The sequence below is a fragment of the Prunus dulcis genome, chromosome 6 (assembly GCF_902201215.1).
Source record: "Prunus dulcis chromosome 6, ALMONDv2, whole genome shotgun sequence".
Lineage (NCBI taxonomy): Eukaryota > Viridiplantae > Streptophyta > Magnoliopsida > Rosales > Rosaceae > Prunus > Prunus dulcis.
In genome coordinates, this window is record NC_047655.1 from 22,802,486 (window position 1) to 22,824,649 (window position 22,164).

The following is a 22,164-nucleotide window of genomic DNA, read 5'->3' on the forward strand; positions in this document are numbered from 1 at the left end:
TTTTTGGGGTGCAGAACCAGATGCATTTACAATGTGGTTTTATCACATCACAATAGGAAGAATTTCCAAGCAAACCTGTTAAAGATGGAAGTTAAAAGCCAGGAATTGGCAAAACAAGTATTGATTGGAAAGAGATGACCATTCAATTAACTAATTCAATGGCCCATTGCAACTAAAAGCATAACTGCAATAATGAAGATCTCTGTACACAGTTTTGTACTAATTCCATGTTTAAAGTGCTGCAAACCATCCATCTAAACTTTCCCATCTTTCTTTTGTACAGCTCCCCAAGATTCCCCAACTACCTAAACTTTTCCATGTATATACACATCCCACCAATTAGTCAGTCAACAGAAGCCTACTCTTGTTTCATCAGGATCAGCTCTCTTTTCATCAATGAATATACCACCACCATCACCATTCAGCCACCCATTCATTTTATCTACACACCAGCAAGACCTACTCTAATACTTACAAGTTCACAGTTAAGTTAAACTGATCATTTGGACTGAGACACTGAATGTTATGAAAGGTGGAATGATCCTTGCCCTTCTGTAATGGCATATAAGAGCTTATCTTTCATCCTCTCCTGAAAAAAGATATGAAAAATATGTAAACATCTAGCTTGTGCAATGTTTTCGTAGAAATGACTGAGTAATAAGATAAGCTATAAAGAAATAAAGCTCACTTTTGAAGAGTAAGGTGGCAGCTTAAGATAATTTGCACAAGTCATCACACTTGGTAGGTCCAAGTCAGCGCAGTTGCTAGAATGCTGTAAAATAGACAAAGCAGACAACGAGATGATCAAACGATGCCTAAACCAAAAATAAAAAGCAACTAGGAAACAAGATGCTTTACTGATATGTACCTTTCGAACAATAGTTAACTTCGGACTGAGAGATGCAAAACCTCCTGGAGGTAGGCGAGGTGCCCCAGTCACAAACTGCAGAAATGCTCTTCGCTGTTCTTGGTCAAACTTGTGTATGATTTCCAGCAACTGAAATTGCAAAATAATAAAAGAAAAAAGCTGAGAGTAAAATTTCTTAATTCGAGTGAAACATTAAAAACACAAAGCAAAGATAAAGCAAAACTAACATTAACAATGGGAGGACTGCTAACAGTGTAGCCATGGTCGAACTTGATATGATCAAGGAGCTCATTGAACTGCCAAGAGAAATATTTATCACTTAGGAATATAGTCAATAGTCCCAAAACAATTAAAAATGAAATGGTTGCACACATACAGCCCAAGAATCACGTTCTCCACATAGTAAATGCTCTAATTCTTCTTCAGTGAATATCTGAAGATGTTCAATAGGGAAAACCTGAACCATCATAGATAAAAGAAATCATTAATTTATACTGAAATGAAAAAAGCATTGAGGTAATTTAGCCTCTCTCCTTGCATAAGAAGACATTTCATGACAGTACACACCTGGTTGAAACCAGATTTGAAAGCTTCCACTTGTCTAGTAATTCCAGCCTTTACAGTTGCATCCGCCACAAATGAAACATAATCTTCCAAGTTTGTTACATTTACCTGAAACATGGGGTGTGTTTAATCTTCGGTTCGCCAAATGAAAGAACTCAGAACAATAAATGGGATCATAGTTAGGAGTGCGACTTACCATTTTATTATCAGGCCTAGAAGAAAGAACAAAATCAGGATAACCGGGAAGTGTAAAGTCAAGGCAAAGATCTTCAATTTTAGTTTTCCGAAAGCATGAGTCAAATTCGAATGTTGTTCTTCCATGTACAGATTCCATAAACTTTTTTCTGTCCATAAGAGCCTTAAACTCTAGCAGTGTCCTGCCAAGCTCAGGATCAAATGACTGGATGTCATACAGACCAAGTTCCTAGGAAACAAATAAACATATGTTTGAGACAAGAAATTGGTAGTGTGCAAAATTGTTAACAAAAATCCACTTCCAACAATAAATAGTTCAGAATTGGGAGCGCACCTGCCCAAGAATAAGTTTATAGAAGGCTTTGGAGAAATGCAGATCCAAGACTCGCCCATCCTGAAGCGCTTTTCCTACAATTTGCCCCAAAAGGACAAACTTCTTAATTACTTCACTGAAGTGTATCCCATCAGATGTATCCAAAGTGGATGACCATGGGCGAGGGAAAAGACCAAAAGGACATATCAAAATTCCAGTATCCTCAGCATGGGTTGTACCAGATATAAAAGACACATGATCCTCTCTCCACATGCCCAGACCAGACTTCTGAAACTCGTGACTAACTAGGGTATAGAATTCCAATGTTGGACCAAGGCCAGTACCAACTTCTTCGTTGTATTCCACCTCAAGAAGTACCTTATGACTGGCATGCAGGTCCATCATTTGGGCAGCAGAATCAAGAATTTGGTTGCGGAAAACCAAAAACTTCTTTCGAGGCATGCCTCCAGAGCTTAGACGCCTGTCACTTGCCACCCCTGAATCTCTATAAGATGGTGAATGAGGTTGAACTAGTAGTGGACCAAATGCTGCCAACCGAAAGTACTTACACTTGACCTCAAAACTAAATAAAAATGGACAGGATGTCATCAGCTGATTACACCACAAAGGCATACCACCAATGGACACAGCTAAAGAATCCCGCATCTGCTGTTCCAGTTTTTCTGTCAATTTATTGCTTACAAACTCATTCTGTGGCACTGGAATAACTGACATCTGAAAATTATCCAAGTCATTGATTTTCCCTTCAGCAAAAGCACATATTCTCTGATGAGACATCAGATAAAAGATGAACTTGTTCATGCTTTCCAAGCTTTTAAGAAGATATATTATATCAAAAGTAGGACTTGACTTCTCTAAGTCAGAAGCAAGCTCACAAGAAAACATGCTGGAGAAAAATGAAGTATACAATTCATACACCCCAACTTTATCTGATACAGCAGAACTTTCTGCTGAATAAGGACATTCTTTACCAGTACCGTCTTGTCCTTCAGCCTTTCTATATGTTAATGTGTATACTTGACTCCACAGTTTTGCACCAATGACAATTTCATGTTCTTTCATTTGTTGTTGCAGAATTGCTTGGTATAGTGTTAATGACGGCTCCAGCTGTTGCCCATCAAGGTAAAGTAACAGTTTCGAAGAAGAATCTTCATTGCTACAAGATGCAGGACACTGTTCATCCATCTCAGTATCCTCATCAGATGGACATTGCACTAGTTTCTCCACAGTTTCCTGAAACATACACAAACCAACCAAAAGTAAGGTATTGGCACCATCTTAGAGCTGATAAGAAGAATCATCCATAACATAGGAGACAAGGAATGCATGGAGGAGAGCAGGAATATAAATAGAAGGAACAGTATTCTATTTATGAAGCTCATAAAAATTATGCAAAAACAATTATTATTCCATCGCTAGGCAACATGAAGAAAAAGTTACGTAAGGTGACCAGACAGAACATGAGCTGATCAAAACCACAACTACATTTCAATCAGAAAAACAAAAGGGAACACAAGTTCTAACTTATGACCGCTTGAAATTTTTTCTTAATTAGTTTCATCCAAAGATATTTGAGGACATGTATGTTATAAGCTTATTGCTTGTCCAAGTGCCGACTGTGTTTAATTGACTCATCTGCTTGGAGAGAAAGTAAGACTGAGGATGAAGAAATGCACCCTACATGAACTCATCAAACAAAATAAAAAATACGAAGAATTTCTGCTCTCTAAAAGAATCATTATCAGTTATAATTAATTGAGAGACTGCAAAAGAAAAACCTGCAACTCAGGTAAGTCCATTGACATGCTCTCAGGGTCCATAGGATGTGGGCTTCCCCCTTGACTAGAGCTTGCATTAGATGGTGATCGAAGTGGTGGACTTTCAGATTGCCCCTTAACTCGTGTAGCTGATTTAATGTGGTTGGTTCTTTTTGCATTGACTTTAGGCCACAGAAATTCTTGAATGGCATGCAATGAAGAAAAGGGGTCAACAGTCAGAACATCTTCTGAGTAATCACACAGGTACGTATCCCCTTTGTCTTTCACAAAACGAACTCTAATACATGTATACGTTGTACGACGTCCGTATGGAACTGCAGCATATGAACTTCTTAACTTGGGCATATGGCTCAAAATAACAGGGAAATTTTCCAAAGAAGATAGTGCATTTTGTAACTTCCGTATTAATGTTATTATGGGTACGTCCGCAGAGAGCAAGTCTGAAGGAGAAAATAATAGCCTTGCAAACACCTCAAATCTTTTTTCTACAGGATAGATATCAGTGTTAACAGCACTAACTTCCCCCTTTTGTCTCAAGTACTGGCTATTGGACAGGTAAGTCATTAAGGACTTCAGAATTCCACTTTCAATAAATTCAAAAGTGGAAATGGGTTCTCCTCCACCAAGCTTTTCCATTACTTGACGCATTATACCATAGAACCTTTCTTCATGCTGATCAAGAGCATCATTATTCATGGATGTGTTCAAATCACTTAATGCAGCAGAAAATTTTCTAAGCTTCTGAAGAACATCAGTTAATGCTTTCCCAGGGTCATACAATTCTGGTGCAAAGTACGTGGTCCTTATATGCTTTGCAAGATTATATACAGAATCCTTTTCAAGCATGCAGCTTCCTGTCTCTGACACCGATGGTGATTTACCAGTAGCAAAAGCGTAACATAAGCATCTCAGGACCTCCCTTGAAGCAGACTTCTGACTAGGATCAAACAAAGGCTGTGTGCCACTGAACACTGGGAACACCAGCCTCGAACATTTTTCCAGGGTTACCAATTGACACTTTTCTGGTGTTGACAGTGCATCAATGGCAAAAAAGACGCCCTCTTTTATGAAAGAGTCCAAAAAATAATCAGAAAGCTTTTGCAGGATGAGCTCAGTGATCCGTAGAGCTAAAATTAACACATGGGGATCCTTTCGTGTAAATACTCCAGCCAAAAAACTGCCACATTTAGAGGATATATTAGCATCAGCAAGAATTTCTTCAAGATTTGCTAATCTCTAGTCAAAACTCAAAATACAAAGAGACCAAGTCACCTTGAAATGTTGGCATTCTGAAGCAGTTCCACAAGCATGTCAGATGTGCTCAAAGAAATTGACTTGTTGATAACAGATAAGCAGCCATAGCAAATATATAAATTGGCACCAGAATTTACAACCTGTTGAGAGGTGAAAGAAACATTACAATACTATTGGGATGGAGTGCAAAAGAAGTGCTAATAGCAGAAACAAAACCTGAATCAACAACGGAAGTATATCCATCCCAAACTTTTGCAGTAGATCAGGTTGATTAACTAGAAAAGATTCCTTATCTGACAGCTGTGGATCATCTTGATCTCCAGCTGAAGTAGGTAGAAGCTCATTTAGCAACTTCAAAACTTCATACACCTGAGGGAAAAAAAATAGGAACAATAATACCATTGAATTTCGTCTAGTAAAATATAATATAAAGCGTCGAGTGGGGTTACCACAGTGGTTGTGTCCCTTCCCCTTCCCCCTACTTGGCACCCAGGATGGAAACCCCAGGGTTTCTTTCCTCCAAATGTAACCAATATATATAATATAAAGCACATGCTTAATTTTGTAACCAGGACATGAATATACAAATATATACTTGGATTTTCTTAGGAAGTCAATAAACATCCTGAACTTTTATTATAATATATATAACGGGTAGTTAAGTCACAACATTGTCATGGAAAAAAAATTGACACTCTAAAGAATTGATAAGAATCAGTAGCCCTGAAAAAAGAATAGAACTTCAGAACCACTTTTACAGGTCAAGATGTGTACCTGATTGCAATGCCCATCCACCACATGACTAGATGACATTCCATGTGAGAGTTCATACGTAGATAATATATCCTTTAAAGTGCTGCTTATATTGAGCTCATATAGAGTCCTGAAGGCTACAACTGAACCAGAAGAAAGTTTTCCAAGTAGCCCTATCAAACCCTACCAACCAAAGTACATTAGTCAGAACATACTCCAAGGCAGTAAAATACAAAAGAGGCGGATCTCAGGAACATGATATTGAATGCCTACATTACAAATTGGTTGGGATAGAGTTGCTCGGTTATTCAAGTTCATAAAATGCGTGACTTGACGAATCAGCCCGTGCTTACAAAGTTCATCCAGCATCTCAGTAGACTGACTCACTCGTTCTGTAATTTTAATCAAGCAAACAGCAACATTTTCGACAAGCTGAGAAATTAAAACAAAAGTTTGAGTTAGAAGGTCATCTGAAATCTATTTAAAAGCCACAAAAACACACTTCACAGTTCGTACCTGAGGATCCTCGTACTGGAGAAGATTGCATAGTATAGGAACAGCCTCCATGAAAGGTGAAGGGCATTCAGAAGGAAGTTTCTTACAAATGTTCACCACCGTGGAAAGGGCAACTCTCTGATGCAGATAAGATATAAATAATATAGGAAAAAAACTATTTATTACAAAACAAAATCTTCTTCCATGAAGATAACAACACCAATTTCCAATCAAGAACACATCAGAGATTGAATTACCTGTATGCTTGTCGAAAAGAAATCAATATAATTCAGAACAGCCATTATTGCCCCAGCCTGTAAGCACGCAAGTGGTTGCTCCCGTGACATTTTCTCCAATGCTTGTAGACACTGCATAAGAACAATAAAAGAATCGCATGTATCCCCCAATCTTACATTGTATAAACAATACCATAAAGATCATGCATTGATGACATAAATATGACCACGTAAAGCAACATTACCTGCTCAGCTACATCCAAGTATTCAATAGCCATAAGTCTTTGGCAAAGAGCAGGAACTGCATCATGTCGGACAAGGAAGGCCGATGATCTAGGATGCACATCACATAAATAAGTTATAGCTCTTATAGCCAATAGCATGATATCTGCGTTAGTCTCGTGCCTAGCGAGACGAACAAGAAGCGGTGATAATGAGTCTGATGTCATCCCGGATAGTGAATCCTCTGTACAAAATGATAGGACTTCACATAGCTCGGTGAGCACAGCTAACTGCCCAGAAGGATCAGTCTCTTCACTTAAAGATGATAAGATCCTCTTAAACTTTCCATGATCACCCGAAGATCTCCGTCTCTGATAGTCCCGGAGTTCACTGTGTCTAGGATCTGCATCATCAGAATCACAAGACCCATATGCTGAATCCTTCTCATGTTCTCCCTCGGACCGGCTAGACGCTGAAGCAGAGGATGTAGTGTCCATATCATGGTCATTGGTTTCAGGTGTGGAGTTCATAGAATTCATATGGGTTTGAGCAGAAGAGTTCGATGAACTAGGTCTAAACTCCAAAGAACTACATGCTCGCTTATCCGCCGGCAATTCATCGTCAACCTCAGTACGCTTTTGGCCACGACTTGCCATTTATAATTCAACCTCTAACAGAAATCCAAAATATATCTACTCCTGCAACTCGCAGATTGAATCACCTTAACTCTAGTTCTCAAACTGGGTTCAGAAATCCAATTCAGAATTACCAAACAATCAAAAATTAAAACTTTCGAATTAGAAAACACCTAAAACAGAGAGCAAGAAGCTTATATATTCTAATACACTAACATCGAAACCCAAATACAGATGATCGTCAAAAAGCACCCAGATGATCATCAAAAATCTGGAAGCAAAATGTATTTTATTTATGTGAAAGCTTGCATTTTTATATCATACCTGACGCTCTCATGTTCACTGGCAATAGAAATTGTGCAAACATAGGCTCATCCAACAAAACCGACTCATAAAAAAAATCCAAACAAAAAAACAGATAAAAAAACAAGACAAAACAAAACAAGATTTGCGTTAACACAAACACATCATTAGTGTTATATAGATGTGAATATGAGTGTGCCTGTGTATTTATCGAAAATGATAATTTAGCAAAATTGGGAATTGTGGTTGTTTAATTGTACCTAAGGTGCTGTAGCTGTTGATGTTGTTGTGGTTGCTGTTGTTAATCGGCCTTCGAGGGAGTCGAAGACCTGAATTATAAAGGAAAGCTTCGTGTAGGGTTTTCGCAGGTGTAAAGGCTCAAATGGTCTCTGGTTTCGCCTCTGGAAAATTTAAGGACGATGACGATAATGATGAGGGTACGGAAGCTTAGAGGGAGAGACATATATGGGTGATGAATCTTATTAAACAATGTGTGCTATGGAAGATGTCGTAGAGCTGAAGCTCACTTGTTTTATTTATTTTATTTCATCCCTATTTTTTCACATTTTATATAAGTTGTGTATATTTTTACAATAATAAAAAAAAAGTTATTTTCTCTGTTCTATTCTTTTAGGAACAAAATAATTTGAGAAAATTTTCTGGCACTCTTGCAATTTTATTAGAGTAATTATTACTAGAGTATGGTCATGTAATAAATCATTTGCACATTATCATATAAATGAATATTTATTAATACTGTATATTAAAATATTAATTTGTCATTCTCTCATATTATAACACGTAAATCAATTATATTATGTAATTATATAATCGTATTTTAGTGTCGTACAACAATTTCTCATATTATTGTTGAATTCGAAATGTTGGGAGTATTACCTATATGTGTAAAATAAAAGACGTTTATAATTAAATTTCTCAAATAATATAAAGTTGTTTCCAAATAATAATTTTTTTCTAAAACACCATTATTTTATTTTATTTCTTAAAATTAAAAAATAAAGAGCGAATTGTGTCTTATATCGAACACAAAATTGCTATAAATATTAACAATTTTTGTTTATTAAAAAAAAACTTAAAATGCAATTAGCATGGAACATATTTAGCAAGAAAATGATGTATACACTTATATTTATTTATTTTCTTCATAATAATTGCACTTCTTTATTATTAACAGGCCTCTTTTTTTTTAGGACCTTTCCTCTTAAGTATGCAATTAGCATGGAAATAGATATTTGGAATCATTATCTCCTGTTCCACCAAAAAACAAATTATTATCTCCCCAAAATCTCGGAAAGATTCTTTACCCAATTTTCCTTCCTTAATTAGAATTCTATTTATATTGCTGGCAGTTAAGATATAGTGTGCACAAGGTGCATGGTGGCTGATGTAGGCTCGAACCTGATGGCTCGCGCGGGACCCTCTGGTGGAATATGATTGGGATGGATTTGGACCGTCGGATTAAATAACACCGCTTTATGAGAGCCTTTAGATGGGCCCTAAGTCCAATGCTCGATCATAAAAGAATTGAAATTGTATGTTTTGCGCACGAAGAAAATCACGCACATTGTTTAATCCTCGGCATATCTGAACCGGGTGATGGTAGTGATTGATCAAACATGGAAAACTAGGCTACTTTAATCATTACATTGGGCCATTGGTACCACAATTTGCCAAATTTGCCGCTATGTAAATTATGTACTAGGTCAGAAGCCAAGGAGCAATACCAAGCATGGCGTGACATGAAAAAGCCAATGCCTCGTTTGCTACTGCCCAATGGCAACCAAGAAATGACACCATAATTGCAATTTGTACTTGAAAGTTGGAAAGAAGTTTTGGTAGGTACGAATCGGCTATCAACTGCACACCAAGCAATTTACAACAGAAAGATTAGGTACATAACCATACAAGACACGGGAGGCAAAGAAGATTGCTAGTCAACTTTTCTATGCTGCTCTCTACTCAAAAGAAAAAAGAAATGATCAACAGGTATCTTCCACTAGGTTAACCACGTATGGGTGAAGAAAGAGCAAAGATTGGTGTAGCGATAGAAAGAGCCTAAAAGTCGATTGACGTGAAATTTGGGCGCGCAAAAGCAACAATTCGACGTGGAGTTTGGCCAGCACACGGCGAACAGACTCCACTCTTTTTGCTTTCTACTTTCTAACTGGATTCTTTTTCCCTTTTTCGTATAAATTCCATTGATATCTTATGGCTAATAATAATCAAACAATTAACTTAATACAGACTTTAAAGTCTCAACTCAAATTCTTTTGGGTTTATTATTCAACCAATAACATAGATACTTATGTCAAGCATTTATCAACTCGAATATTGACCCTATCTTAATCATTTCAAATCAGAAGCAGGCTAAATTTTTGGGAAAATGATCAGTTAGATCTATTACCTGTCGTTCCAATTCCGCGTAAAACGGACTAAAATAATAACATAACATAGAAATTTGAAGGGCATAAATTTCCTAATCAGTTTGATTAACACATGCCATGACACATGTTACAGATGAGAAGAATGAAGGATCCTCCTGAGGTTTACAATACCATCTCATGAGAGAGACATTCAACTCGAAGAAACTCCTAAACTTACACAACAGAAAATACTACTCGACACAGAGCTCTAATACTCACACATTATGTCATTGACTAGAGAAATAATTTAATATGTTCCGGGCACCGAATATGATCTCCTTAAATAGGCAGCTAAATTATTGCATCGACAAGACGACTGGATCTACTCTGTCCCTTGCATAGGAACCATCATATGTTGGCTCTGCAATAACAAATCATTCATTAGACCATGTTGAGTACAAGAACCAGAAAACCAGCATACTCACCACTAGCAAAAACATTTCAATAGTTTCTTAAACAGCACTTCCCAAAACCGAAAAATAAATAAAACTGTAGAACAAGCCAAACATACTAATATAATGACGCTACTATTCATCAGTTGCTTTGCCACTCCCACATCTCATGCTCTCCCTATCGAGAAGTTTTAACATTGTACAGTAGTCTCAACCATTGGAAAGCTAAGTTGAAAACACATTGCCTTGTGTTGCTCATATAGATCCACCAACATTGCATGCTATAATCCACCAACATTGATATAATCCACAATGCTATAATGCTATAATCTTACCAACATTGTATGCTATAAAGAATAATATTATTGACCCAATAACCGCAACTTCAACTCTGCAGCAAAGCACCAACTATAAAGCAACAAGTAAAAACTTTGGAGAAAAGCAAACTTGGAACTTTCCAAAAGAGATTCCAAGTGGGAAAAAATTTACATTGCTGCTTCAGGGCATGCAAACGTTAAACTATGGAACAAGTACAAGAAACAAGAGCACCTACACAAAAACCATATATGTTTAACGGTTTAATGCACCCTACTACTGTGCAGCTTTCACTTTATTCTGCAAAGTAAAAGTCATCCACTCTCCACAGACAAATGATCATTGAGCATATCATCACAATTCTACAAATGACATGCCAACTATTACATATAAAATTGAAAAGCACAACTTTTCAAACATTAGGCACTAATGACCACAAAATTTTAACTTAAACCAAAGGAAACAAAACCAACCAACGCACGCCAATAATAAGATAAATCCTGATGTGAAAACAAATTGTGTCAATGATTCTGTCTGAAGGGCCATCATTTGAATATACAGAAATCATGCTCAAAATATCAAAGGAAAATGGTATAGTTTATACATGGATGGAAATGATTATAAGTCATACGGAAATGTGTTGGCAATAAAGGAATCCGGTTAATATTATAACACCGATAAGTACTACACAAACATGATGAAGAGAGATAATAATATTTTAAAACAGATAGGTATAGAGAGACAAAGAGAAAGAAATTACTTGAGAATTTGAGTAATTCCCTCCTTGGGAGAAAGAACCTTGGCGAGAAATCTGCCAAATGAAAATAAGACAAATTAAAACCCGAGAACAAAACACAAAAAAAGAACCTTGCTTCATTAATAAAACAAAATCATACTCAACCTGAGCATTTGAACTTGGCTGAGCATCTTTCTTAGAAGATGAATCTCCACCCTTCCCTGAACCCTTGGTGTCACCCTATTAGACGTCACAAGCCGAAACCCAAAAGTAAGTGAGAAGGTTAAATAAAAACAAACTGCCGAAAGTAAAATAAAAACCCGCGCATAAATAGAAAACAATTGTAACTCACCTCCATCTGCAGTGTCAGAATAGACCCAGAAGACAACAGAAAAGAAACAGTGTATTAGTCAAAACCCATCAAAAATCTTGTCATTAAATAGTTAAACAAACCCGAGCCTGCAACAGTATTGAGATGAGCAAACACTCATTTCTCAACAAAATCTGAACTTCGGAGCTTAATTGGATACAATAACTCGAAATTAGAGACCAAATTAAGAAAAGGCGAAACCAAATAGCAAAAAAGCGTTACCTCTCTGTATCTAGTGAGGTAAACCTTAAGGGGGTCGATATAATCTTCAAAGCCCAAAGTAGCCATTGCCCAGAGCAAATCATCGCCATTAATTGTCTTCCTCTTCTCTCTCTGGCACTTGTCACTCGCCCTACACACAATTCCACCCCGACATCAAAACAAAAAAGGATAAATACAATTTCCAAACATAATCATGAATCATGAACAGAGTTACGAAACGGCGTCGTACTCGCTAGTGATGAAGCTGATGAATTCGGAAACGCATTCCTGCACGGTCTCTTTGGCGTCCTTGGCGATTTTGCCATTAGCAGGAAGCGCCTTCTTCATGATCCGACTAATGTTAGCGATCGGGAGATACCGATCCTGCTCCCGAACGTTCGAGCGCGGGCTCTGGTCGCCGCCGCTCTCGTGGCTCCCGCCGCCTGGACTTCCCGGAGCTTCAGCCATGGAAACCCTAGCCCAACAAACACAAGAGCAGAGCCGTCACCGAGCAGAATCAAAATCAAAATCGAAATCGAAATCGAAACCAGAAACCCTAGCCCCGCCATAACTGAGAGAATGAGAAAAGGAAATAGAGCGCGAGAGTACCTGTTTGTATTTAGAGGGCTTTTATTTGGCGCGAGAGACTCAGATTTGTGGGGGAATTTGATCGGACGCTGGAGAAGAGAGGAGAGAGGAGACGAGTGGGATGAGAGAGTGAGGTTTATCAGCACCGTTGGTTTTCTTTTTTTGGGGGCTCTCTCTCTGGATTTGCCTAGCTTTTTATTTTTGTATTTGAGAGATGAGAGAGAAAGAAAGAGAGAGATAGATTCCGTGTTCTTCTGCGGTTATGCTTCTGGCGTGGTGTGGTCATAACGATTAGACCACGTGTTTGGGGCCGTTGCAGGTGGATGCTACATCTGTGCGCTAGACGACGTCGTTGTGTAATCCCCCCACCTCGCTTTAGATAATCATTTGTGTGTTTGTTTGCGAGATGAGATAGATGGATAAACATTGCCCCTGGCTACCTATGGGCCTAGCTAGGCTTGTAATTATCCATCCAACCGACAAGACATCGTTGCTAGTATTGTTTTTTTTTTTTTTTTTTTTTTATATTTATAAACAGCTTCTCATACTAAATTTCTAGTCTAGAGTAATTCTACCAGTAATGGTCTAGTGATATCTTTCGTCCACCCAGTATGGTTTTTAGTATGGTTTTGTGCAATTTGTAATGATTTCTAGAGAAACACTTTTAAGTTCTTTCAAAAAAAAAAAAATTTCTAAACATGCACGCATAAGTAAGTGTATAGAAACACTATTAAACGGGCCCTAAGAAAATAAAAGTGTACAAAAACTGTACTAAACCGACCCTAAGAAAGTAGGAGAAGTGGTGAAATAAGACGGGTTAATTAGTGGAGAAATGTTTGCTCTGGTTAACGTTTGTGTTAGCTCTTAATCTCATAGGTAATTCTATGTCCAATTCGTTGATTAATGTGAAAACCCACAAAGAGCCCTGGGTTCATTTCGGTTACATTCCATGCAAACCCACCTTGCAAGCCCTTCACATGTAGATTGTGGCTTCAGTCTCCAAACGTACTAATGGCGTGACTTGGCTATAGTCCAAACTTGTAACGTGCATAGCACGTGGAGCACTTCATGCAGAGCGTGGGTTTCAAAGAACGACCAAACATGTATTATTAGCAGCCCATGGATCATTTGGGGCCATGGAGAGCATAATAACGATCAGTAAAATTATGATTTGTACACTCTAGTCTTTTTGCAAAGGGGTATAATGGCCATTAACAAACCCAAAAAACCCAGTCCGCCCAAAGAAAAATTCAATACAGCATCCATTGTGCTAATATAATTTGCAAGATCAAAATTTGCAACTAAAATAATACCTATTTTGATCCTCTCCTAAAAATTAAAAAAAATTATAATGTCATGTATACATTGCCAAGAAAATCGCACTATCGGGCAGTTGGCCGTGCGATAGACTCATCAATGGACAAGAAGTTATCTGTTCCACCAAGATCCATGGAACCCAAGTTCAAGGAAGAATGAATTGAATTCCTTGATGTGTCTGAGGTACCATCTCTTGCTGCTCCAGCATCCCTTTCCATTGAGATTGCATCTTGGATTTCCTTGAGAACTTCTGAGATTGATGGCCTCATGAATCCATGTGCTTGAACACACATTAAGGCTTTCTCTGCTATCTTCCACATTGACTGGATGTCATATTCACCGTGCAGTGAGGGGTCGATGATGCCTTGAATGTCACCGCTCTCGATGTGTAACTTTGCCTGTGACAGCCATTTTTCACAGGTAACAAAGGAGTCCACAATTATATCAACAAACTTGCAATGGTGGCACAGAAGTAACAGTACAAATTGAAGAGAAACTCAAAATAAAATTGGGAGCATGTCGACTGTCAGCATGAGGGTATGTGATGTCATAACATTATTAGCCTCTGAAATGGATTTAGTGGAATTGTTCAAGGAAAATAATCGATAATGTACGTACGGTTAGTGATCACAAGTTTTAAATACTTCCTTGCAGTACAAGCAAACTACACTTACCCATTGGACTATGTTGCGGCAATTAACACCAAAGTTTTCATTAGATATCGCTTCTTGACCGGATATCAGCTCAAGAAGAATGACACCGAAACTATAGACATCACTCTTGTCTGTCAACTGCTGGGAGATGTAGTACCTGAACGACAATGAGGAAAGAAAGAAGTAACTATAATTAATGCTCACTAATCTGGGTTACAAAATGAAATTGCAAACATAGTTTGGGTTCAATTTTGGTTGGCATGTGCATGACCGAAAGAACTCTCAGTATTACGTAACATAGAGAAGGAAAACACTGATTATAGCTGTAAACAGAAACATCCCTGGCACAATTTATTTAAAAATTTTCTGATTGCTTTTGTGAATAATAAGAGTCATTAAGTACAACTATTGTATCGCGTTTATAACCTATCTCGTAAATCTGTTGTCCATTTATGACACAAATGAATGACCAATTGGAGCACTCTACCAAAGGAAGGCATTTAGTGCTTCACGAGGCAGTAATAACATATTTGACTTATCTCACTATGATGTTAGATTTGATCTCAATGAAAAATAGATATGTTTATGGAAAAGAAAGCCTTACTCAGGATCCAGATACCCTACAGTCCCCCGAACTATGCTTGACACATGGGATGCTCCATCTACTGCAAGTTTGGAAAGACCAAAATCTGAAACCTTTGCTCTCATGTGATTGTCGATTAAAATGTTGCTGCTTTTCAAATCCCGATGAATGATGGCCGGAACACAGCCTGTATGAAGGTATTCAATTCCTGAACAAGCACAAGAAAACCCATGAGTAAATTTAAATCTCTATCTTTGTGGAGAGGCGCCTTCTCTGTCTGTAAAAACAAAAAGAAGTAAAAACTAACAGAAACTTTTTTAGCTTATAAGACCTTTTGCTGCATCTTCAGCAATCTCAAGGCGCTTGATCCAATTGATACTCTGTTCACGTGTTAATGGGCCTACAAATAATTCAAAACTCGTTGGCCGTCCAAATTTAAAAAGATTCATTCAATAAGTTGCAAGCTTACCATAAAGATGTTCTTTGAGAGTTCCATTATGCATGAACTCGTAAACAAGCATACTTCTTCCATCTTCTTGGCAATACCCAAGAAACTGTACCAGATTTCTGTGATGTATCCTTGAAAGAAGAGTTACCTAGATCATATGCATGTGTCAGTCCATACGATTACATTTTTTATGTCCGACAGCAATAGGTCAACCCAAAGTAGGTGGGAAATCCTTCCACTTCCATGTCCTACTTACATTCTGTTTTATTTTTCTTTTACTAAATTGGTAGAGGTTTCCAAGCAGTCATATGCCACTAGTTTACATTTCATCTTTCATATTAGGGGGAAGTTTGACGAAATATTTATCAAAATTTCAACCCGAACCAAAAAAAAAACAAAAACAAAAAACAAAAAAAACAAAGCAAAAAAAGGAAAAAAGAAGAATCATCCACAGTTCAACAAATAGAAAGATACAGACAGGGTTAAGCATTGTGAAAGAAAGAGGAAAACCTGAAATGTCAAAATGTAAAAAGAGGTTCCAATCATACGAAAACTAACCTCATTTGAAAATTCTCGTTTTCCCTGGTACGAATTACTGGTTAGAACTTTGACTGCAATTTCCCTTTCATCCTTCATTCTACCATAGTAAACAACTCCAAAACCTCCAGAACCTATTTTCTTCTCAAAATTTCTAGTAGCCTCTTCAATTTCGGAGTAAGAGAAGCAGTGTGCAGCTTCAGTGGGAGCAGAATCACTCTTGGAAGAGAGTAGGCCTTGCCTAGGCAGGGGACGTCCAAGTTGGTGGTCTGTGGCAAGTTAGTATAATGTCAGCACGTTCAAGCAACTGAAAAAAAAAAAAGACATATAAACCACTAAGACTGTTTCAGACTCACACCTTGATCATAATATTTCTTCTTTCCTTTGCGCAAAAGTACGCAAGATACAATGGTAACTATGACCAAGACAGCAGCCCCGACTGATGTACCAATAATAATGTTTACACGGCTCCCACTTGTTTTCCCTTTTCGAAGATTAACGTTTCCAGTGTAGCTGTCAGAATTCAACATCGAGAAGCGGTGATAAGTACATTGGAGTAAGTCCTAGACAAGGAACAGATGGCTAGAATAGAGAGATAAATTAGACAAATCTGGGGAAGAGATAGATTTGATGAACCAAGATAAAGATATATCTGTGTACACTATAAACGGCATGCAGGACATAATTTAAGACCTGCACTTAGTGTAGGACATTCTATTACTATAACTGAATCAGACAAACATTTTAAGCTTTAGAATTAACATATGGCTTTCTTCTTATGTACTTCAATTTTAGCTGTAAAAATTACCACTCACTTCAAAACCACTTTATTGAGAAGACCCAACGGCACTGTTCCAGATAACATATTATTTTGCACATACCTGAAAACATAAGATTCACCAAGATATAAGATCTTATATTCAAAGAAGCATGTCAGACATCCCTTTGAAAATAAAAAAATAAAATCAACCTGAGCAGCATAAATAAATTCATAGGGATTTTCCAAATGCTGAAATATAATAATCATTGGTCCAATTCTTTTTCTTTTTTTCTCAAATAGACACGCAAAAGGTATGAGATATCTTAGAATATCTTTATACATATGCAAAATTTCATAATTTGAAAAACTTAAGGTATTAGGGAATGGGCCAAGCTAACATCTTCTCTCATGTGTAGCTATGTAGAGATGCAGATAAAGAGAAACATACAGGTATAACTCTCTCATATCATGGACCTTGAAATAAACTAAAAAGAGGAGACTGGGGATTGGAGGTTTTGAACCCAGGACCTTCAGCAACTCGAACTCTAAACCATATTAGACGGACTACTGCTAGAGCCCAAAAACTTACGTTGTTAGGGAATGGGCCGGCAATATATATCAACCTAAGATTTGCAACACACTGACACCCACACATGAAGTCTTCTAAACACACTTATATAACTTGTTCCCAAAGGCATGTGGAAGCCATGAGTTAATGCTAACCACTATTCAGTAAAATCATTTATGTAAATAATGAAATTATACACCAAGTGAGCCATGTGACTCATTGTTTGACAAGACAACTGCTACATAGTTTCACACACATCCTCTCTCCAACTTCAGTAATTGATATGTGTGTCCCAGAAAACTTACAGTTCCTTCAAACTTGGTAGGTTCGTTAAAGAAGAAGGCAGTCCACCCGTCAACTGATTGTTCTCCAGATGACTGTATAAAGCAAAGCCCTTTTGTTAGTGTTAACTCTGTAGGAAAAGCATCATTGGAGGAAGTGTCTAACTTACATGATCTTCAAGTCTACAAATCCAGTGAAATCAGGTATTGGACCAGTCAGTGAGTTTCCATCAAGCCATCTGTAATTAGAAGACAAATTAGTAATGACACTGCAATGAACATCAAGTTTTATGAAACTAAACTTGGAAATAGCTGACACCATTCAGAAAAGCAAGAATGCAATATGAAACTTACAACTCAACTAAGCCGCTCAACTTTGTTAAGTCGGAAGGGATATCCCCTGTCAAATTCTTACTAGATAATTTACTGCCAAGCAAGGGATACAAAAGCAGTTGTCAGCAGGGGACTATACGTATGCAGAAGCAGTAATAATTCGTATGAAAACTAACAAAAATTTCTTAAGCTTTACATTTTAACTACTCTTGGTTGTGGTTCTGAATTACACTCAACCCAAGACCAAGGAACCGGAAGGCATGGATCACCACCTTCATGTGCCCAGTCTGCCGATGAATAGGGTGAAGCAAAACTAGAAATAACAGCTCCTGCAACTCATACAAGCCCAGTATCACATATAGCTGGAAAGCTCCAAAAGATTCATTTCAGAGAATGATGAACAATAGGATACACTTCATAACCATAAAGAAACAGAGCCCAAACATACATGCACTTAAGATACCACTATCAAACTTACCATCTTGAGAACCATCATTCTTTTCCAGATACTTATTTATCTCCATTGCATTCAAGAGTGGCCCTTTGGAAGAATCAGACGTTTTCCCAAATCTAAAAGATAATACAAATGGAAGGGATAAGTTTGTATATCCTGGTTCATACAGACGATATTTTCCTTGAGCGTTTTCTTCGATATTAACAATAGGTTTGCTGAGTTCAGGATTTCCCGGAAGCACAAGCCTAAACTTTCTGGAATCATCTGGAGCCAAATCTTCAATTTCTGCAAAGTAGGTGACTGCCCATCCGAAACCAGGAAAACCATCCAGGTTTAGTCGGTAAGTCAGTGATCCGTTTGTTCCAACGACAGCTGTCTGCATCACTTTTTCAGGTGGTCTTTCATCCTTATTAACATCAATTGGCAACTTGGTTGACACTTTTTTGGTTCCATCAGCAATGTCAACGAGGAAATTTGCTTTCTTGACAGAGTCTGATAACCATATTCTATCAAAAGGGTCATCAGGATACCTGAAATTTTCAGAAATAATATCCTTTAAAATGACAAATCTTTGTCAAGAGAAAAGACTTCAGACTGCAAATGCGTATCTTCTTTGACAAAACCAGTAAGAACCTAGTACAGTTTTCCTACCTCAGATTTTCTAATTCAAGGCATATTACAAAGTTTGATTTTGCACTAGTTTGAAACATACATTCAGAACAATACCTGATTGGAGCTTCATCATCTGCACCAAAATTAATCCTGGCAGAGACACTGAGATAGAACTGTTGTTCAAAATCAGTATAATACACCGAACCATTGAATTGTCGAAGCTCAAGAGTTGATATAAAAGGCTGCCCAGTCGTAGCATTGGATAAACACACACTGGCAGTAGGACTAGTAGCCAAAAATATTAGCTCTCGCATCTCTATGGTAGTGGCATCCGAAATGACAATCGTAGACCAATGGGTTGCCCCAAGAGAAATGTCAAATTTGGGATAAACATTATTGTTGTCAAAGTTACCATACAAGAATGTCGCTCTTAGAAGGTACCTAGTCCTACTTGTGACATTCATTGTGTAACAATATTTTCTTGAATCAGCAGGAAAATGCCTCAATGTTGAGTATTGCTTCCTCTTGTCATTCGCAAAGGATATAAAGCTTGTTTCGCCATAATTAAGTTGATCAGGAGTCCACTCCAGACCCAGATCATCAGTGAAAACTCCGTCACCTCCACAATCCAAACTCACAAACCCTGCTTGACGCAATGTTTACAAAAGTATTATACAAGGAATTTGGACTAATTTGACTACAACCACAACATATATTTTTCTTACAATCAGAAACTTGTAATCAATGGTAGAATTCATTAAAGCTTGATCTTTAGCAATAAAATTGTCTCTTGTTCAAGAGAAAAGTTAAAGCTTGAACTGATTTGTTACTTATAAAGTCTTTTTATACCATATATGAAGAGGGATTTCTAAAAACTAAGATAACAAACAATAAATACAATAAAAGTACATGTATTTGATTAGAATTGTTGGGATTCAATTCAAAGAAGAAAAAACTACAAACAAAAATATTTAAGAGAGAGAAGGGTACCTGGCATTTGAGCAGAGGAGCAAGCTATGAGAAGAAGAAGGGAGAAAAGGAGAAGGGAAATCTCCATGGCGGTGTGAAAAGATGAAGAAGAGAGAGGAGGAGACCATAAAAATGGCTGTGAGGAAAAAGCAAAGTGAGTGCGAGCGTGAGCTACACAGAGATAAAGTTGCAAAGGCAGGCACCACTGAGAGAGATTAAAAATAAAATAAAAAGGTACAAAGTGAAAACCCAACAAACAAACCCGAATAATGGATAATAAAATACAGAGAAAATAAAAAAGAAGGAAAAACAGAAAGGAGAGAACGGTGGTCGACGGAGGGTAAGTGAGGGAGTCAGTGAGAGTGAGAGTGATTTGTAGGGAGAAGGAGTCTTTGATGGGGCAGCAGGAGGTCTAATGTTTTCCCATCTGGGGAAGCGAGAATGGTTGGCCACGTGGGGCCCACCGAATGAGAAAAAAATAAGGCCCTCACTGGTGTTGCGACTGGCAACTGCTGCAGTTTCAAAGTTAGTAGAGAGATGATGAAAATTGCCAAGGAATAGAGATTCCAATATGAAGGCGTGGGTCCCGCCATTTGTTTTTGCACCATGACACATTCACATCGCACGCACCCTTTTTCCTTTGGCGCTTTGCTTTTGTCAATAATTACAAACTTTTATATGTCCACATATAATATTTTATTGTTTAAAATTAAATAAAATTTACCCTAAGGTCATCAAATCAAACACGGTAAAAAAGGAGGATGAGATAACGACTTAAAATTTTGATAGGTGAGTGATTTGGGTTCATCCAATGTGACAAATAAATAATCATATTGTTCTAGACTTAATAAATAAAACAGTGTTCTCTTTGTATCGAATTTCCTTTTAAATCTTTAAGTTCATCATGATTTTGTCATACATCTTAATTTAAGAATTCATAGTTGGTTACATAATTTCTCAATTGATCTTTTTAAGTCTTTTAAGTACATCATAATTTAGACATAGACCTTAACTTATAAATTCTTGACTGATTATGTAAATTCTCAATTGTTCGTAATCAAGTGGACTACACGTGTTTTGTATTGATAAGGGTCGATTTCCGAACTTCATTACATGACATGACATTTTATTAAGTTTGGTGAATGATATGATGTTACCAAAGTAAGAATTGATGTTGGACATTCCATCTACTACTTCCTGTTTTGCAATACCTGCCATTCCATGGTTGATCATAAACCCATCTAAAAACAGTTTTAAAAAAATAAATGAAATGGGAAATAAGAAAATTCCAATCTTGCGCAGACATTTCAACTTCTTATTAAGTGGCTCGAAGACTGCAGAACGTGCAAGTTGCAACTACTTGTGGCTTGTGCTTCCGGGACTACGGGTTGACTAAATCGTTGACCACAGACTCAGTCCATGTTCGAGAGAGCTTTGGTTTCCTGTCACATTTATAATTGTTATATATTTAGTTATATATCCATGTTTAGTACCATTTACATAGATAAAACTTACACTATTTACTAATGAGGGTTAGTTTAATTGGTAAAGTTCATGTATTGCGTGTAACCTCATTAGTGTTCGAGTTCCATTGTCAATAATCTTCATTGGTGCGCGATCTGTAATTTCCTACATAAATTCATACCGGTAAAGCTGACAAATGGGTGTCACACATGAGTCCTTCTAGGTCGAGGTTGTGAGTATGTCCTAGTGCTGGTGGTGAGAGTAGCCAATCTCCCCCTAAACTTTTTGTCATAAAAAAAATCCTACACAATTTAATTTCTATAAATAAACTCATAAATAACAACTAGTCCTATATTGGGTAAAATAATAAATCTCCCATAAAACTATTGAGAATTTGTCTCCTTACACTTTTTATTTTGTTTAAACAGAGTTGCCCCGTGAATCATGCATTGTTTTTAACTACGAGACAGAAAAGGACTTGACCTGGGTTTTATTTGTATTG

The 22,164-nt window shown here is 37.4% G+C and overlaps 3 protein-coding genes across 5 annotated transcripts; all 3 read right to left on the reverse strand.

The window, feature by feature from the left end:
• Positions 1 to 120: 120 nt before the first annotated feature.
• Positions 121 to 8,136, reverse strand: LOC117630756 (E3 ubiquitin-protein ligase UPL4). 2 transcript variants are annotated; one of them, XM_034363516.1, is made up of 17 exons: positions 7,898 to 8,136; positions 6,723 to 7,397; positions 6,499 to 6,609; positions 6,263 to 6,379; positions 6,020 to 6,178; positions 5,768 to 5,929; positions 5,210 to 5,362; positions 5,012 to 5,133; positions 3,740 to 4,916; positions 1,962 to 3,194; positions 1,629 to 1,856; positions 1,436 to 1,540; positions 1,245 to 1,325; positions 1,096 to 1,164; positions 869 to 997; positions 689 to 772; positions 121 to 589 (listed from the first exon to the last, which is right to left on the reverse strand). In XM_034363516.1, exons 2-17 carry the CDS (start codon positions 7,353 to 7,355, stop codon positions 524 to 526), a joined length of 4,629 nt encoding a protein of 1,542 aa, XP_034219407.1. In that variant the 5' UTR covers positions 7,356 to 7,397; positions 7,898 to 8,136; the 3' UTR covers positions 121 to 523. The 2 variants fall into 2 exon arrangements, with proteins under 2 accessions (XP_034219407.1, XP_034219408.1); XM_034363517.1 differs by lacking the exon at positions 7,898 to 8,136 and having other exon boundaries at positions 6,723 to 7,406.
• A 1,932-nt stretch (positions 8,137 to 10,068) lies between these two features.
• Positions 10,069 to 12,957, reverse strand: LOC117631973 (nuclear transcription factor Y subunit B-10-like). The gene is made up of 7 exons (XM_034365329.1): positions 12,705 to 12,957; positions 12,346 to 12,570; positions 12,117 to 12,246; positions 11,877 to 11,882; positions 11,690 to 11,764; positions 11,549 to 11,599; positions 10,069 to 10,442 (listed from the first exon to the last, which is right to left on the reverse strand). Exons 2-7 carry the CDS (start codon positions 12,561 to 12,563, stop codon positions 10,404 to 10,406), a joined length of 519 nt encoding a protein of 172 aa, XP_034221220.1. The 5' UTR covers positions 12,564 to 12,570; positions 12,705 to 12,957; the 3' UTR covers positions 10,069 to 10,403.
• An 808-nt stretch (positions 12,958 to 13,765) lies between these two features.
• On the reverse strand, positions 13,766 to 20,714 carry LOC117631432 (probable LRR receptor-like serine/threonine-protein kinase At1g67720). Of its 2 annotated transcripts, XM_034364574.1 has the most exons (15): positions 20,220 to 20,714; positions 19,344 to 19,872; positions 18,642 to 19,147; positions 18,360 to 18,492; positions 18,185 to 18,256; positions 18,001 to 18,069; positions 17,855 to 17,926; positions 17,037 to 17,102; positions 16,580 to 16,734; positions 16,243 to 16,490; positions 15,706 to 15,832; positions 15,568 to 15,636; positions 15,258 to 15,444; positions 14,675 to 14,810; positions 13,766 to 14,398 (listed from the first exon to the last, which is right to left on the reverse strand). In XM_034364574.1, the coding sequence occupies exons 1-15, from the start codon at positions 20,284 to 20,286 to the stop codon at positions 14,066 to 14,068; spliced, it is 2,769 nt and encodes a 922-aa protein (XP_034220465.1). In that variant the 5' UTR covers positions 20,287 to 20,714; the 3' UTR covers positions 13,766 to 14,065. The 2 variants fall into 2 exon arrangements, with proteins under 2 accessions (XP_034220465.1, XP_034220466.1); XM_034364575.1 differs by lacking the exon at positions 17,037 to 17,102 and having other exon boundaries at positions 20,220 to 20,658.
• Positions 20,715 to 22,164: the final 1,450 nt, after the last annotated feature.

Coding starts and splice junctions, on each gene's coding strand:
- LOC117630756 (XM_034363516.1), bottom strand. CDS start 7,355: ATGGCAAGTCGTGGCCAAAAGCGTACTGAGGTTGACGATGAATTGCCG. Junction 998..1,095: donor GCAGTCCTCCCATTGTTAAT/GTTAGTTTTGCT, acceptor TTGCAATTTCAG/TTGCTGGAAATCATACACAA. Junction 773..868: donor AGTTAACTATTGTTCGAAAG/GTACATATCAGT, acceptor TCTATTTTACAG/CATTCTAGCAACTGCGCTGA.
- LOC117631973 (XM_034365329.1), bottom strand. CDS start 12,563: ATGGCTGAAGCTCCGGGAAGTCCAGGCGGCGGGAGCCACGAGAGCGGC. Junction 12,247..12,345: donor ATCAGCTTCATCACTAGCGA/GTACGACGCCGT, acceptor AATTGTGTGTAG/GGCGAGTGACAAGTGCCAGA. Junction 11,600..11,689: donor AGCCAAGTTCAAATGCTCAG/GTTGAGTATGAT, acceptor TTCATTTGGCAG/ATTTCTCGCCAAGGTTCTTT.
- LOC117631432 (XM_034364574.1), bottom strand. CDS start 20,286: ATGGAGATTTCCCTTCTCCTTTTCTCCCTTCTTCTTCTCATAGCTTGC. Junction 19,148..19,343: donor GATGATGAAGCTCCAATCAG/GTATTGTTCTGA, acceptor TGAAAATTTCAG/GTATCCTGATGACCCTTTTG. Junction 15,637..15,705: donor TCTCAAAGAACATCTTTATG/GTAAGCTTGCAA, acceptor AATTATTTGTAG/GCCCATTAACACGTGAACAG.